This window comes from Ctenopharyngodon idella, chromosome 19, assembly GCF_019924925.1.
Source record: "Ctenopharyngodon idella isolate HZGC_01 chromosome 19, HZGC01, whole genome shotgun sequence".
NCBI classification, from domain to species: Eukaryota; Metazoa; Chordata; class Actinopteri; order Cypriniformes; family Xenocyprididae; genus Ctenopharyngodon; species Ctenopharyngodon idella.
The window spans coordinates 23,155,184-23,171,808 of record NC_067238.1 but is presented as its reverse complement, the minus strand read 5'-3'; the positions used below and the strand labels follow the sequence as shown (position 1 = coordinate 23,171,808).

General features: G+C 36.9%; 1 protein-coding gene across 1 annotated transcript; it reads right to left on the bottom strand.

Annotated features, from left to right (window-relative positions):
• Positions 1-241: 241 nt before the first annotated feature.
• mfsd2ab (MFSD2 lysolipid transporter A, lysophospholipid b) lies at positions 242-15,252 on the bottom strand. The gene is made up of 14 exons (XM_051872504.1): positions 14,935-15,252; positions 12,451-12,576; positions 11,030-11,154; positions 7,559-7,682; positions 7,384-7,462; positions 7,137-7,306; positions 6,954-7,044; positions 5,449-5,567; positions 5,190-5,273; positions 4,281-4,364; positions 4,050-4,162; positions 2,716-2,859; positions 2,211-2,387; positions 242-1,982 (listed from the first exon to the last, which is right to left on the bottom strand). The coding sequence occupies exons 1-14, from the start codon at positions 15,019-15,021 to the stop codon at positions 1,931-1,933; spliced, it is 1,575 nt and encodes a 524-aa protein (XP_051728464.1). The 5' UTR covers positions 15,022-15,252; the 3' UTR covers positions 242-1,930.
• Between the last annotated feature and the right edge of the window lie 1,373 nt (positions 15,253-16,625).

Sequence of the window (16,625 nt, the reverse complement as noted above, 5' to 3'; positions counted from 1 at the left end):
TTTATAACGGAATAATGACACTTTGGTGGATCTGTATAAGTATTAGAATCCTAACCTACAAATCTAATTTTGCGATTTAAAGGTTGCCGATTTCGAGGATTCGTACGATTTGTCAAATAAATAGATAAAATTGTCATTGTCACACTGAAAAATTACAGAGAAATCTCTCTGTATGCGTTTTCAAACTTTATTATAAAAGAGGGCTTAGGTCAGGTGTAATCATGAAGAAAAAAGCAAATGATGATTCTTCAGTATTAGAGTTTATTAACAAACATACTTTCAAATTTTGTAACATTATTTCTTTTAAATAACTACACACATGTACATTTATAACAATTCCATCCAAAAAAAAAAAAAAAAAAATCTATGTACAAACATCAGCACATTTATTATACACAGTAACTAATTTGATACCAGGATATGGAAACCTCAACATTTAACCACAAACTGGTGTTAATGAGAACAGGAAATGTTACAGATGCATCGATACAAAATTGACAGGTGTTAGAAAACCGTTGTGCATCATCATATGTACATATGTATAACATACAGCACTTTAAACAAATGTTATTTACAAGCAATTCCATTTTCCCCAAATAGAAAATGAAAAGTCCATATTTTCATATGGTCTATGTACATATATCACATCACATGATATGGAAACACTTGGCATTCAAATCACCGACAGAAGTTACAGGCAGAGAACTGACATTAATTATTACTATACAATTAGGGTACTTCTAAGACAACTTCTATATGGACAAACAAAAGGACACTGACACAAAGTAAACAGACCAGAAATCAGATTAACAGCTAAACAAACAGCAATATCACCTGTAAAACACATTGATTGGCTTTTCCATAGGAATTAACTGCATATTAGATATCATTCAGCAGTGACAACTATTTTAATTGCCCTTATTTTACTGACTGAGGCCCTTAAACAAGTTAAATTAAGGAAGAGGGGAGAAACATACATAATCAAATCAACATATGATTTAAAACAAAAGTAATAAATACTTAAATAATCTTCCTTATCTCACACCAGAAGCAATTGATCATACATTTTAACCCCATACAACCCCATTGCTAGTTCATTGCCTCAGTTGTCAGCAGTACGTTTCATTCACACTTCCAGAACTTAAGTGAACAAAATCTTCTGATCTGAAGCAGAGGGATCAAATTTGTAAGTTTATCCCTCAGCGCATCCCTCTAAAAGAGCTTTGTATGCCCCAAAAGAGTGGAAACAGATAAAAAGGAACATAATAGAAGGGGTGCGTGGAGAAAAGTAATACAAGAAATAAACAATAACCCTTTGTGCGCAATACTAAGGTTTGATGTAATCAAACCCCACTTAGGTCTCATGGTTTCAAGTTTGCTTAATCAGTTAGATGCACAAAAAGTAATTATAAATATTAAATTACATATAAACATTACTTGCGTAGCGTACAGTTTCACAGATATTCATCCCAAAATGTGCCTTTCAATCATGATTGAAATCCATTTTTGGTTTTAGCACCTAAAAACCTTCCTAAATGTTTCAAGTTTCTTCTTACGGTAGACATGTCCCACCTCAGATCATTTTTTTTTTAGTGCAGTATAGATGTTTGCTCATCAAAAGCTGGCTGTTTTTGGACACTGCTTTGAGATCCTATGCCAGAGAGCAGCACAAATACTGGTAACACACAAGCCCGCCCTTCGGTTTTGTGCAACTCCGAGAAACATTTCTAGCGTCCATTAGCACTTGCAACTGGAAATGGCAAGGAACTTTGAACTTGAGCTGGCAAAGGCTACGTTTCAAGTTGATACGCTGTTGTGTAGGCGTGATATTGGTGAAAGTTTTCAGCCAGAAGGCAGCACGGTTGGTTCAAAGCATCCGCTCGGTTTGTTTTGGCTCTGTTGGTCCGATCGCAAATGGCACAATGTCCTGTTAAACCACATTGTTCTCAGTGGAGTCTGCTTCTGAGTCGATCTCATTTTCTCTGAAAAAAAAGAGTCACGCAGGACAATGTTAGGTAAAAATCAATGGGTCACAGCCAAAAATATTGTAAAGAAGCACAAGAATGCTATTTAATCAGCTTTAGAGTTTTAAAAGTACCATGTTAATTTAAAGATTTCAAGAATGTTGAGCTGGCTTAGCTTCTTTAAGCAAGACGTGACTGGAAGACTGTTTAAAAAAAAAAAAAAAAAAAACCAATAGGTGGTTTTACCGTTGTTCATTAAGAAGTTTGCGGTTGCCTTGTCGCTTTTCCTCGTCAATGGGATAGGAGATGAATATTAGCAGCCCGATAATGATCAAAATTATTGGAGCAGCAGACACCAGGATCTTCAGGGTTAAATCGACCTCGGCGGGTTGCGTGCAACCTCTCGTCACATAGCCGGCAAAACTGTTTCAAAGAGCAAGAAACGAGAGATTAGCATGCTATTAATGTTCATTCAGATAAATCCAACCTCATGACTGATCACTGAATCTCACATGAAACACTGTCCTATGCGGTCACAGTCTCCAAAGCTAAAAGACCCATAAGAGAGGTACTAATCGCATTATATCTGAAGAAGGTCAGGAGGCCAGACTGATTCTCATACAGTAAAAGTAAAACAAAAAGCCAGGCTTATTGGATCATGCAGACTCTAATCCAACTTTACAAGTCTACAGTAGATGGTTTCAAATAGGATTTCGTGTACAAGACCATGGATGTGTTTGTGGAAACTTACTCAAGACTAAGAGTTGAGACCCCCAAGGAGACTCCAGACGCAAACTTGGTGAAGAACACATAGAAGGAGTAGAATATGGCTTCATGGCCCTGAGATTCAGGATTTTGGACTTTAAAGTCATCCACAACGTCGGGAAGCATGGACCTGAACACAGGAAAACACATGAATACTGTACATCAAATTTGGAAGCGTACACATACACTGTTTATTTTATATGGGTGTGACACTATATTAAAATGTGACGAGATTTCTCATCGAGGCGAACAGCTGTCTCGCGATATCGCCATGATGGAGCGTGAGGGTGAAATTAGCATAGAATATGCCACCGCTAAGTTTACATTACATTACGGTGCCTACCGCGGCACCGCCTCCACTGTCGCTTTGCTTTTTTTATAGAAATAAAAACCATTCAGTTGGATAACAGTTGCTTTAATTGTAAACATCTGCTCTGCTCATCCAGCACAAGCTGCAGAGTTGCACACAGTGCAGCAGAAATCACAGTTCACTAATCGCGTGACGAGAGTAAGACAAGATGACTGACAAGACCATGGCAGAGGATTCGTTGCGCAACAGAGCCTAATCGTCTGATAAATGTCTTATCTTGTAGAATGCGCGCTCAGCACCACTGCTCCCTATTCACAGAGCATGTGCGATCACGAATTCGAAAGTGAAAGTAAAACGCAAGCGTCCCTGATGATTGCAAATTAGACTACATGCAATATCATTATCAAACCTCCCAATATCAAACCTATCAGGTGTGTAGTTGTAACCACCTCTTAGCCCTGGTTTTGGTTTGCACTTTGAATATTGAGAGAGTACTTTGATTATGGTTGCACTTACTGTTTGCACTTAATAAGACTAAGAAAAAAAACTTATTTATTTTTGTTATTTATACTGTTTTTATTACTATGTTCAATTTGTGGAAAGGGGTTCAATTAGGAGGTCACACAGCCTCAATCAGAAGTTCTGGAAGCTCAATTCATGTACAGTAAGGTCTGAAGAGACTAATGCGAAATCATACAGGAGAGAAACCAGTCAGTGTTTCAGAGTTTGTGGCAAAACCTTTTAGAGTGCTTGTAAATTGTTATCTTTCAATGCATATGATAATTCATACTCAGAAATTAGAACTGAAATGGCATATATGATTAGTTAAAACATTTCAAAATGCACCTCCAGCCATTTTCCAATCATTAATTTTGTCACTGAGAATTTCTTAAAAATACGGTGCAAAAATCTCATCTTGTTCTCATGAACCCAATCTCGTGTCTCATCTTGTCTTGTGAGCTAAGTGTCATGTCACACCTCTAGTATTTTATAATCATAAGGGTGCTCACCAGGGCAGGAGGAAGGCCGCTGCAACGCTGACTCCAGCAGCAAAAGATGCAACGTACGTCACAATAAGACTGCTTGGCACCAAGACTACAGAGATCAGGAAAGGCACCACAGACTGCAAAGAGAATTTAAACAGTCAGTAACTGGAATCAAAAAGTATTCATTAGATGATAGACGCTGTAGTTCAGTAAGTTTAATTAACTAAAGGTTTGTGTGCCACTCCCAATACTTACTGTAGTCCCAATATACACAGCAGTCTTCTTGCCAAATTTCGTGAGGAACCATTGCCAAAATGGGATGGCAAGTGTGGCAGAGAGCTAAAATGGAGGAAATGTAAATAGAATTGGCTCAGTGAGTGTGCTGGATGAAAAAAGAAGATAAAATCTCTTGAAAATTAAGTTTAAAACACATCAAGTTCTATTCAAATTACTTTTTATGGTTTTAAAAAAAGCTACAGTTAATGCACTGCACTGCAAGACAGATAATGTGCATAAACAAAGCTTTAGCTGAGATTTTGTATCTGACAAAGTAGATATCTTTGTATTCATACAGGTTCCCAAGAATGCTTCCTGACAAGAAATCTTTCTGACAATAACACTGGAATGTTGTCTTGTATGTCATATTTAGGACAATGCCTGAAAACGTTCTATTCATGCTTCGTTCTATTCATATTGAACATGAATTCTTGATGTATCTGGGTTTTGAACCTTCCAATCAAGGACAAAAGCACAAGAACAAGACATTCTTGATCTCTATAACTTGATGAACATCTTTTTCTTCCTCAAACAATAATCTGGTTTCCAATACTCCTGATAGTGACAACTTTTCTACGATATTGAGGGTAAAACAGCAAGTTGTGAGTTGGTTAGGATGGCAATAATGAAAATACTATTCTGTTCAGATAGACAGTCCAAATAGATCTTGTATAAAGCAAATAACAATTGCATTATATAACAGACCATAATAGACCCATATTAAGTAATTTCCTTTTGTACACTTCTCAGTCAAAATGTCACTTTTAATCACTACACATTGGCACCTCCTCTATCTTTACAGACCATATAGAGTCTTTATAGTCTTCTAGCATTCAAAAAGCACATTCAAAACACATTTTAAAAGACTGTGCCCTTTATAATGCTTACCATAATGACAAGCAGGATGTTTTGGAAGTCGTTTCTAAAGCCCAGGGTGTAGCTACAGAACAGTGCAAAGTTTCCCTCTAGAAACTGCAAAAAATATGTATAGACAACATAAGCTGCATAGTAAGACACATTAGCAAAACATAACAAATAAAGAGTTTGATAAATGCAACAGTGCTCGTCTATGGCAGTCACTGTTTAAACAACCAAAATGGCTGCTGATGACCATGGCACAACCTAAATCATTTGCACAAGGACTCACCATAAAGGCCAGAGAGGTGAAGAGGAAGCCCATGACCAGTTTGGCATATGGACCGTGGCCCATTACCATACGAATGCCCTGGAAAAATGACATGGGCTCAGACCTAACCCTGCAGGTCTCTGTCAAAAAGAAGAGAGAGGCAAGGTGAGATGATGGAAAGTGCCACTAAATCAAACAAATGGCAATTAATGGTGTCGCAAAAAATGCAATCAACAAGACTAAGCTTGCTGTAAATTAACTATTCCCAACCAATTTTTCAGGTGTTAGCCTACTAAAGAGAATTGGTGTAAACAACCTGTACACGTTGATCAGCTGCCAAAATAAGCCGCCTAGGAAAAGAATGTTATTTAATCGCTTGTACTCTTTCATGAGAATGAGGGATGATAAGTCAGGACTGTGCATGTCTTTCCCCACAACAGTCTCACTACAAAGTCCTGCTTGTTAAGGCTCAATATTTTGGTTCAAAATAAACTACTTTGGAGAACACCAATAATGACCTTCTTTTACCATGCGCCACATTTAGACACCTCTCTGTGCTGTGAAAGCTAATCACCCTGCTAAGCTTATTCATTGGCATTTCCCTGGGACCAGCTGAGCTCTGCTTAAAGTACTCAAAGTAACCTGAGCAGTGTAGAAAAGCCCCGGGAACAACTGCAATCAAGCGCAAGAGACTGCTTGGTGAGCACAGTACACACATTTCATTTTGAAACAGGAAGTTTGGGCCAGATATGTTGAAAGGTGCATTCCCCATTTAAAAAACAAACAAACAAAAACAGCCAATAGGCTTTACAGTTGTTACACAGCCATGACGTTGGCTGGTTTGTTTGTGTGTGTTTTTTTTTTTTTTTTTTTTTTTTTAAATCGATTTCCTGCATTAATGGTTTTCATAAAGTTTAAATGTGTATATCTATACAAAAGGTTAATTTTGTCAACATTTATCATATTAGAAGATCTCACAACTAACAGACATGGACTAAAAGCTTAAAAGTAAGAATTCAATTTTGATTTTATGGGGTCTTTAAAAAAGAATCTACAATACCATTCAAAAGTTTGGGGTCAGTAAGATGCATTATTCAGCAAGGATGCATTATAATTTGATTAAAAGTGACAGTAAAGTCTTTTACACTGTTAAAAGTTTTTCTATTCATCAAAGATTTCCAAAAAATATTGAGCAGCACCACTGTTTTCAACATTGATAATTATAAGAAATGCTTCTTGAGCAGCAAATCAGCATTTTAGAATGATTTATGAAGGATCATGTGACACTGAAGACTGGAGTAATGGCAGCTGAAAATTCAGCTTTGCACCACAGGAATAAATTACATGTTAAAATAGAAAACATTTCTTTTAATTTGTAAAAATATTTCACAATATTACTGACCAAATAAATGCAGCCTTGCCATTAGAGACTTTTTTTTTTTTTTTTTTTTTAAGTTTAATTACATCAAAAGCAGAAAAATTCATTTCTGAAACTGTCGGATCTTTACAATTGTACAAGCACTTACCTTTTTGTTCTTTCACACCAAGGAACAAGACCACGGCACAGATGACATAAATGGAGCAGATGACACCAGACGCGATCATATAAGCATTTCTCTGTGGGAACCATAAGAGATCAGGCATTTAATACCAATGTAACAAGAATTTTAATAGTCAACCCCCCCCTCCCAAAAAAAAAAAATCCTTACCAGGTGCTCTAGTGAAACATGAGGCTCGGTGATGTTGACCTCGGGAGTCACCTGTAGATCTGTGGAGTTCAGATCCTCTCCAGAACTGATACAGGGAGCGTTAGCCATTCCCACAATCTGACCTTGAACAGCAGTGCCAATGAGTGTGCCCAAAACCTCAACAGTCATTCCTGAGATAACAGATTAGCATTAGTTGTGCAAATGGGAAACAGACGACATAGCTAGCTGTAGATGCTTTAAAACTCACGGTAGGCTGTGGCCGAATCCCTTTCTTTTTGTTCAGTGCTGATGAACATGGTAAGAGCAGAGTACGGTACATGGAAGCACTGTTTTTTGGGAAACAGAAGATGGCAAATGGTCAGAGGAAATTTACACAAAATCACACAGGCTACAAATTATGGTCGTATAAAATGGTTACTCACTGTCTGTAATGTTTGGAAGGAGCAGTAGAAGATCAGGTACCAGACAACCTTGCCTTGCTCAACAGACGGCACGTACCAGATGAGGAAATAGCACAGCACAGCAAATGGGGTAGAGAGAATGATCCTGTGTGAAAAATATATGACATTAGTAATAAAAACTACAGGATTGGTATTCTGGTTCCGCATGACAAACAGTTTTGGAATTCACATAGCTGAAGTACATTAAGTGAGGTGTTACGTCACTTGTCAAGCACCACGTGTCATTTCCGTTCCCTCTTTTCTATGACTAAAAGCTATGATGTTATCACAAGCTGCTGAACATGGAGAGATGAAAGAACTGATTGGATAACTTCCTGTCTCTGTTCAGCGAACAGGGTGCTTAGGCAGAAATACAGGGTCTGGTCTTACAGCATCTGTCATTTCTGTAAAATACCATTTAAGCATCATTCAACTGAATGGTGCCACACTGTTTTCCTGGTAGAGTGATTCAACATAACGAGTAGTAAAACCTGACATTATTTCCAAACAAACGTTTATGGAAAAAGCGGCGCCTCACTTGGCAGTTTTTATTGAGACCTTCATAGAATAGGAGCCCACAGAATTACAGTGATTTACGCAGAATGTGAATGTTTGTATTCAGTTGGTACGTTCCGCCCCCCTCTCCACCCCCTTGCTGTATGTTTATTAAATATTTTGGGTAATTCTGTAATGCTTTCAGTTACCAATTAGACTGCAGTACTCAAACATGTAGTACTAAAGCCATTCTACAGATTTTTACCCTGCGTTCTGCATGGAACCTGTTTGGGTTACGTTTCTAGTTTAGCAAGGCACTGTGGTGAGTTTTGATACTTGAGGTATGTTACTTCCTTTAATGCACAAATAACTTCAGAATGATGCACAAATATGCATTTCAAATAAGCTCAAATGTTTTCAATGATACTATTGTCATCATGCATGTGCAAAAACGAGCATTTTAGCCTTTTTTAAAAGCAAAATATGGTTAAATGATAAACAAATTATAATTATCAAAGGTAACATTATAAAAAGTTCACCCTGCCAACATTCATATGAGACATTAGACTTGGCCTGCACTAAACAAATAAATATTTGTCAATACAAAAACCTAATATGCCAAAAGAGTGGACTGAGTTTGTTGGATTGAAGGTTATAAGAGTGCATAGACTAATATCTTGGGAACTAAAAACAACAAAAAACTTAAAACTTAAGACAGCTATTTACAATAATATTACAGTATAATACTATTATTCAATCTCTTAATTCTAGTAAAACATGTTATGAAAATTTACTGCATATATTTTACATTTCTCAAGAGTATCTTGAATAAATTTGTATTTAATTAAAATATTAAATCAAAAAGCAAGAAAAGACTTGACTGAAAAAATGTTCAAGTGCACACATGAAGCAAAAAGGTGCAGCTAGTTAGCAGTTTAAAATAGTAACAAATCTCACTGTACCAGCAAGGCCGGCATTTGAACTAAAATAACCCCACAGCGCTCTGTATGCCGCCTTTAGACTTTGAGGCAGTGCTGGTCTGCCTTCCTTCATTCTGATTGGATGACAGAGGTGGTGTGTTGTGGGTTGGACCACTCATGAGCCGCAATTTGCATATATCTCCCAGCCCCCAAGGCATGCAGCACGAACGAAAAAGGAATTTCTTCCGCCTGAGCCTGGAACACGAGACAAATGTCTCTTTATTCATGCCATTTGCTGAACTACACCTGATAATTCTTTTTTTTTTTTTTTTAGGTTCATGGTGCTCTGATAATCATTTGTGGTTTATTAAAGACTTACATGTTTTCAAATATTGACATTTTCTTTACAGTATTCCAACTCATGTCATTTCATCATTTACCACTGAAACTGTGACTAACCCTTGTAATGAATTCCCAACCAGGATTATGATAGCTTAACTCACATGCTTGTGACTATTAATAATGCGTGTGATCAAGCATTGCGAAAATTCAATTATACAGGCTTGTGGTCCATATGATTCTCCACGGGGGTACTTAGCAGAAAAAAAAAAAAAAAAAAAAAAAAAAGTCTCCTTTCTCACACATGTCCCCCTAACTATACCAAACAAACCTGTCTCATGTCTCACAGCACAGATCTGGGCGTCACAAGGGATGTTCTAATGACACCATCCTGAGAGGATACAACCATCTTGCTCAGATTCAATGTCACTGAACTGAGCTCATTAAAGCAGAACTTTCTCACCAGCTACCTACCAGATTCCTTAACATGCCCTGTGTCCAGTTAGAATGGAGATGCACATTCCTCAGCCCAACCCCCTGTTCTTAGCATTTCCTCAGAGTGGTTTTCCAGTTACTCATACAATGACTGACCTCCTAATTCTAAGGGCTTGAAGAAGCGTGGCGACATGAAAAAATAAGACTGAGAAAGTGAAATTCTGTACAATCTTAGACAGCGTTAGACTTATTTCCTTTTGAACACCTTGGGAAAATAGCTTTAATTTGGTAATTTGCTTCAAACCCTTTTTCCTCTCTGTGTAAACCCAACAAGACTTTCACAAACCCAGAAAGCCTTCAATGTGTAGAGAACCACACAAGCAGACACCTCAATAAGCATCAATGTCATTACAGATAATGTTACCAAATTACCAACATTCAGGACATGTCTAAATACTGCGATTTTGTTTTTGCTAGAAGTAATATTACACTTGTAATATTATTATAAACAGAAATGCACACACTTAACTACACAAAAATGAGTAACAGGGTTGAGTTAAATTTTAGCCTAGATTATGCGGTCACTCAGTAGTTAGTTTGGGACCAAATACTGGTTTCTTAAGCGTATTTGCCTCCATATATAATAAAATTCTGTAACACTAGTTGAGAAAGAAAAGCATTTAACTAATTTTGTGTTGTTGAATGGCAAATGTTTCTTGTCAGGACACTGATAAAGTGGTTTAGTCATGCATGTGATGTAGATTAAATCAGATTGGTCGGCTGAAATGCAAATTGGCCAAAGGCAAAGCTACTGTGGTGATCCAACCCCCTGCCCATCACGCCCCTAAACCCCCCATGAGCTCAGGGGGCTTTCCTTAGCCCACAAGCGTCCTCTCACTTAGAAACATCACCAGGCACGCTTGGCTCTCTCACTTTTAAACTACACCTCCTAATATTTCACAACAACAAAGAAATGGGTCAGAAGACAAAGCAAATGACGGACCAGAGAGATTCATTTGAGACGTATTTTAAATGCAACAAAGGAGGCCACTGAGTTAGTAGAGGGTAGAATTGTGAAACTAATTTGCCCAAGAAGGGCAGAAAGTTACTACAGTCAACATGCTATTTAAACAAGTTTTTATTCTTGTTCATTCTTGTTCAATGTGTCACATAGTTTAACATCAAGGTATGGCTTCACACATACGTGCACAGTAAAGCATTTGAGAAATCCAATTAAACTAAACTAAGGTGAAGAAAGACATACCAGGGCATCATTCGTCCAAATCTAGTCCAGGGACTCCGGCTGACCAGAAAACCCACAGTTGGGTCCGTGATAGCATCCCACGCTCGACCCACAAACAAGATGATGGAGGCATAAAATGGGTCCAACTATCGAGAAAAAGAGAAAGATCAACATGTCATCACCTTAAAACACACATCACTGGTTGAGATTTTTCCACAAACTTATTCGGCATTATAATGGAATAAATGATAACTCAAACTAACAGGTGAAATAACAACATGAAAGATTAATAAAAAAATAATAAAATAACATGGAAAGACTTCAGCCCTTGAACAACTTTACATTTTTAAATAGTAAAAAGCTCTGTAATATTACATTAACATAGTTTATTTGAAAAAAAAAAAAAAAAAAAATCTATCTTGGTATTAAAGAAAAGATATGCACCACTATATATCAGCTGAAGATATGACTTCTCACAATAAATCTACAAGCTCTTTAGAGAGCTAGGCAGCGTGTGAACCATAACTTCTTATAAAGTTCAGGAGGAGCACATGGGGCCTGTCCAATGACCTTGAGACACATGAGATCATAAACCACATGACAAGCAAATGGAATTATAGCTTCACTTCTAGTACAACAGTTCTAAAACTGCTGGAAGACTCTGAAATGTTGAAAAGACTAACTGCTTCATGCTGACATTGTGCATTGTAGGAATAACTGTTAATTATGGGATTAAACACATTACCAGAACTCACACTGGGAACCTGTCTACTGTAGTCCGTAGTTACATGATAAACACTGAAGGCTATTATAACAATCCTATTCAGACTCTTTAATCTGGCCAATCAGCCTGCCAAGACTACAGTAGCCCCCCAAAAGTTAATGGCATAAAAGACCTTTGCAAAACCATTCATTTTCCAGTACAATTCCTCCTTTGTGACTGTACTTGTCGTCTCGGACTATGTGACCAGGGGTTGTAAAGAAACCCAATGCCCCCTGAGGATCACAATCAGATTCTACATTCTACAAGTCAATCTGATCTTCTGTTATGAGGCCCTTTCCACACATGCAAGGTACAAAATATGGCCTCATTTTAAAAACAAAATGTTCAGTGTAAGGTAGCTCATCTTCAGAAAATGTCAGTTTAAGGAGGTCAACTAAATATTATTATGCCCTAGTTTTCTATTTGTTTTTTTTTGATGAATGCAGTGAAATAAATAAACTAGTTATATTCAAGCTAACTTTATGTTAGATAATAGTTTGTTGAAAGTAAATAAAAGGTTTTAAGAAAAAAAAAAGTAATGGGACAAAAAAATGCCATGAAAATGTTAAGTACAGACAATTTAATTCAAAATGTATCAACTCACAGTTTGATAAATCAGTTGATCAATCCATATGATTATGATATTAAGTAAAAATCAATCACACAGAGCTCTACTCACCAAAGCAACGTCCAGCAGGTAGATCTGAAGGAAGAAGCCGATTGCACATCCTGTTATCTGATATGGTGCTCCTCCAACAGCATAACACAGCTTGTTGCACACCGACAACCGGCCTTTTGATTCACGCTATTTTTAAAAAGAAGAACAAACAAGATGTTCATAAAGGAAAAACTCCAAATAATTCAAAACATAGTAGGGATGCAGAATAAAGTTCATAGTACTGAGTCTCTCCATTGGGATTTAAATGAACCCAATTGTGGTGTAAATAGTGAGCCTATGGCCAGACACGCTTGTAATTTGGCTTAAGTTGTTGAATGGCTAGGGTTTCCACTCTGAGACAAGCGCCTGGATTAATTATGCTAATACTATGCATTTCTGCTTGACTTGCTGTTTGGTCCTAATCCAAACATAACCTCATTCCACATACAACCATGTAGCTTCTAATATTTGGGTCAAGATATGAGCCCTCAAGCAAGAAATCCCACTGAAAACATCAGATGAGATAGGCAGCGTTCTGCGATTAACATCAGCACATCAACTCACGGCAGATCAGCATTTTTCAAGAGACTCAGAGGTAGTCACTGGGATCAATTATTAAGTAATTTATCGAGTAATGTGAGGGTGTGATTTTCAGTCAGTTTGGTAACTTCAAATACATTAGTCAGTAACAGCTGAGTGTCTGTCACATGCATCCTCCAAAAATAAACCATTAAAGTTGCAATGTGCGGACCATAAGTCACTACCTTTGGATTTATTGCACATAGTATTCCCATAAAACCATTAACTTATGTTAAAGGACACTAGGACAATCTTAACACTCCAACGTCAATGAAGACACTGGATTACAGTCATATGTATGGAAGGCCCAACTGACTGACAGTGCTATAGTAGAAACAGAGAACAATTATTTGCAGAAGATTCTACTTCACTAAGGACTGTTAATAGAGGATTTGTTGGCATGTTATGTGAGAGGGGCTTTCATTAATTCTGGACCACATGCGGCCTTCGTTTTTTGATGCCGAGACACAGTTTTGGGGTAAATAAAGTTGCTATAAGGTCAAGTAAAATGTAGAAACACACTCAATGGTGTTGTAATGACACTAAACAGTGAAATATTGCCGTTGAACAGGACATTTCCTCAAGATACCAATCATTCATTTCTAGGAACTGCGATACCATCCTCTAAAAAGTCATGTTCCCCTTCGTCTTTGCAATGATCAGGATAAGCTATTAAGACACCAGCCAGCCTCAATTTACATTATAGCGTTTTAAACATTTACACAAAATAAGGACAGAGAGATCATCTAAGAGCTACCAGAAAGCCTTTTTGGTATGCAGCAACTATATGACTAATTTAGCTTATCTGCATTAGCAATAAAAGCATATCCTGTTTTACAGCAGTAAAGTCATATCACATAATACCAACCTCATAAAATCAAATGACTGTTTAAATTTAAGGTTGCATGGATTATTCATTCTGATGATGTGGCATTTGTGCATGTGTAATCTAGACTTGGATTCATATGGGGTCAGTTAATTAAGGCTTTGTGTTACACACTCAAAATGTTTACCTTGTTGATTGGTAGACTAATTGCTATATTTAAAGTTTTAAGTAAGGAATAATTGGCAACAGACGACTGAATTATTGAAAGTCAATGCAAACCCCAAAGTAGTAATGAAGCATTAAGGTGGAGGTGTGCATTCATTTTCAATAATTCAAAAAGCACTGAAAGCTTGAGATGTTTCTATGCACTTTTTGGACAAGAAAAAAAAAAAAAAAAAAAAAAAGTTTTCAAAATTTTTTATTTATATTATTGTCAGTCTTTTGTTTTGAAATCATTTAAATAACTTGGCGAAGTGGTATGGAGCTGCATACTCCTGCACTTATAGAACAATAATCAAGACCTTATCTGTCAGCCAATCTGAATCAACCATTCTATGACAAAATTATTTAATTGTAATATTTCCCCCTCTCTTAATTAGTTTCACTATATTTAACAGTTATTTGACCTATTGGGTTTAAGGGAAAATTTAACATTTTTCTTTTTTACTTTTTCCTCCCTCGTTTAATTTAAAATAACGTTACTTCCGTTCAATTCAGTACAAAAAAGCACATTGAGCTATTCTCACAGACAGCAGCGGTGAATTCAGCCAGCTACTTCCATTTCAAACTCGGACACCGGTCTACTATGTAAACGAGCGATGAAATGTGATAAAATCACAACTCTAGTGGTATAACCAACAATCAGTAAAAGAATTCATGTGAAAATCGTTGATTATAATGGCAACGTACTAATTTCAACGTTTCGCGAGCAATGCAGACGGGGCGTGCGCGCTCAATTTAACCTGACGATAATGACACGTATATCAGCACGAGCCACTCCTACGTGGCTGTTCAACTAAGAAACCACGGGAATGTGAAATATATGGGCTGTTAATAAACTTATAACTGAATGAAAGCATTCATAATTTTCAGTTTCTTACCTTTGCTGCCAATTTGATTCCATCTGGGCTGGGTTTTTGCAGAAGATTGGCATTAGAGTACTGCTCTGCGCCTTCCCCTCTTGCCATCTCGTTCTTGAGGATTTACGTTTAAAATCGTTTACAGCTTTCCTATGAACCCAGTTACTGAATGATACTGACAAAGGAAGAAAAAAATATAGCAGCTTGATTTAAAACAAAAAAAACAACAACAACACCAATCCTGTTCGCGTAAACCGTTTTCTCTGGAATCAACCTGTGTTTCTACCGATCCTTGTAGGCTATCAGCCGGGTGTAGTAGTAATTGAAGAGATACTCCACCCCCTTTCAAACAGTCATTCATCTAGTACAAACCCCTCCTTTCCACCTCGTATGATTTCTCACCCTATGCCAGGGAGACAATGACGTCAACACGCTGACGCATGAACATATGTTCTGAGGAAACGAGAATACGAGATGCATAGGACATAGTAAGCTACCATTACATTATGTTTCAGACAAAAGTTTTGTACTACTTTATATTTGTACTCTTTTTTGACTTAAGGAAGTCATCAGTCATCAAAGGCTGTGCTTATATGCGGTTTCCATTCAGCAATGCATTCAGAGAAAATGTGTGTCATTGGGCTACACTCTTAAAAATAAAGGGTCCAAAACCAAAAGAACCTAATCTAAAGAACCTTTTTCTACTATAAAGTACACAATCCCAATAAAGAACCTTTAAGACAAAGTATGTAGGACGTATACAACATGATGCCACATGGAGAATGTAGGCTAACTTTACTGTTTACTCACACATATAAAGGGGCGTCCACCAACATAACCTAAAATATATACACAACATATAGAGTTCAGGTTCACGCACTAATCAATGTGTGTCAACAGAAGATAAGATAAGGGTCTGTTGGGTTGAGTCAGTAGTGTTTGGGAAGACATTTTTATCTTGAGTGCATAGGGCAATGCAGTGCTGTATTTCTCCAATTAAGTTCAGATTAGCTCAGATAAATCAGAAAGTAAAATGTTAGCCTAAATAAAATTTAGGTTCACGAAAATTGTCAAAATATGTTTAAAATGTCTAATAGGGGGTTTCATCTTTTATTCAGATGTAGTTGTGAATGGATAAGTGTTTGGTACAATAAGGCCCCATTAGCAATACATTTGTTAGTGTTTATTAGGCTACTCTTTGTTAACTTTAGTTAATAAAAATACAGCTGTTCATTGTTGGTTCATGTTAGCTGAGGTCCGTTAAACAATATTAACAGATACAACTTTTCATTTCAATAATATATTATTAAATGTTGAAATTAACATTAACTAAGATTAATAAATGCTTTAGAATTGTTTTTCATTGTTAGTTAATGATAACTAATGTTAACAGAGCCTTAGCCTATTGTAATGTTACCATTCCAAAAATTAAAAATCATAATTCATAATGTTATCAATCTGAAGTTGATTTGTTAATATTTCCTTTAAGATATGATCTTAATATGAAATAAGTTTTAGATGATTTTGTGTTTCTGTATGAGGCCTATAGCTTGCCATTGTTTGAAAGATTCAGTCCTGATTATTATTTACCTGTCTGGGACGAAATGACAAATTTCAAAATCTGTCCAGAGATCATTTTGCTCGTTTGCACAAGCACATGGGACAAATGCCAACATGAAACTGATTATTTATGGGTATTTCACATGGGGAGC

Bases quoted from the DNA above. Each gene is read 5' to 3' on its own strand.
- mfsd2ab (XM_051872504.1), bottom strand. From the start codon at position 15,021: ATGGCAAGAGGGGAAGGCGCAGAGCAGTACTCTAATGCCAATCTTCTG. The intron at 11,155-12,450 runs GTGAGTAGAGCT...TTTTCTCGATAG, and splicing joins ACCTGCTGGACGTTGCTTTG to TTGGACCCATTTTATGCCTC. The intron at 7,463-7,558 runs GTGAGTAACCAT...CCCAAAAAACAG, and splicing joins CCTTCCAAACATTACAGACA to TGCTTCCATGTACCGTACTC.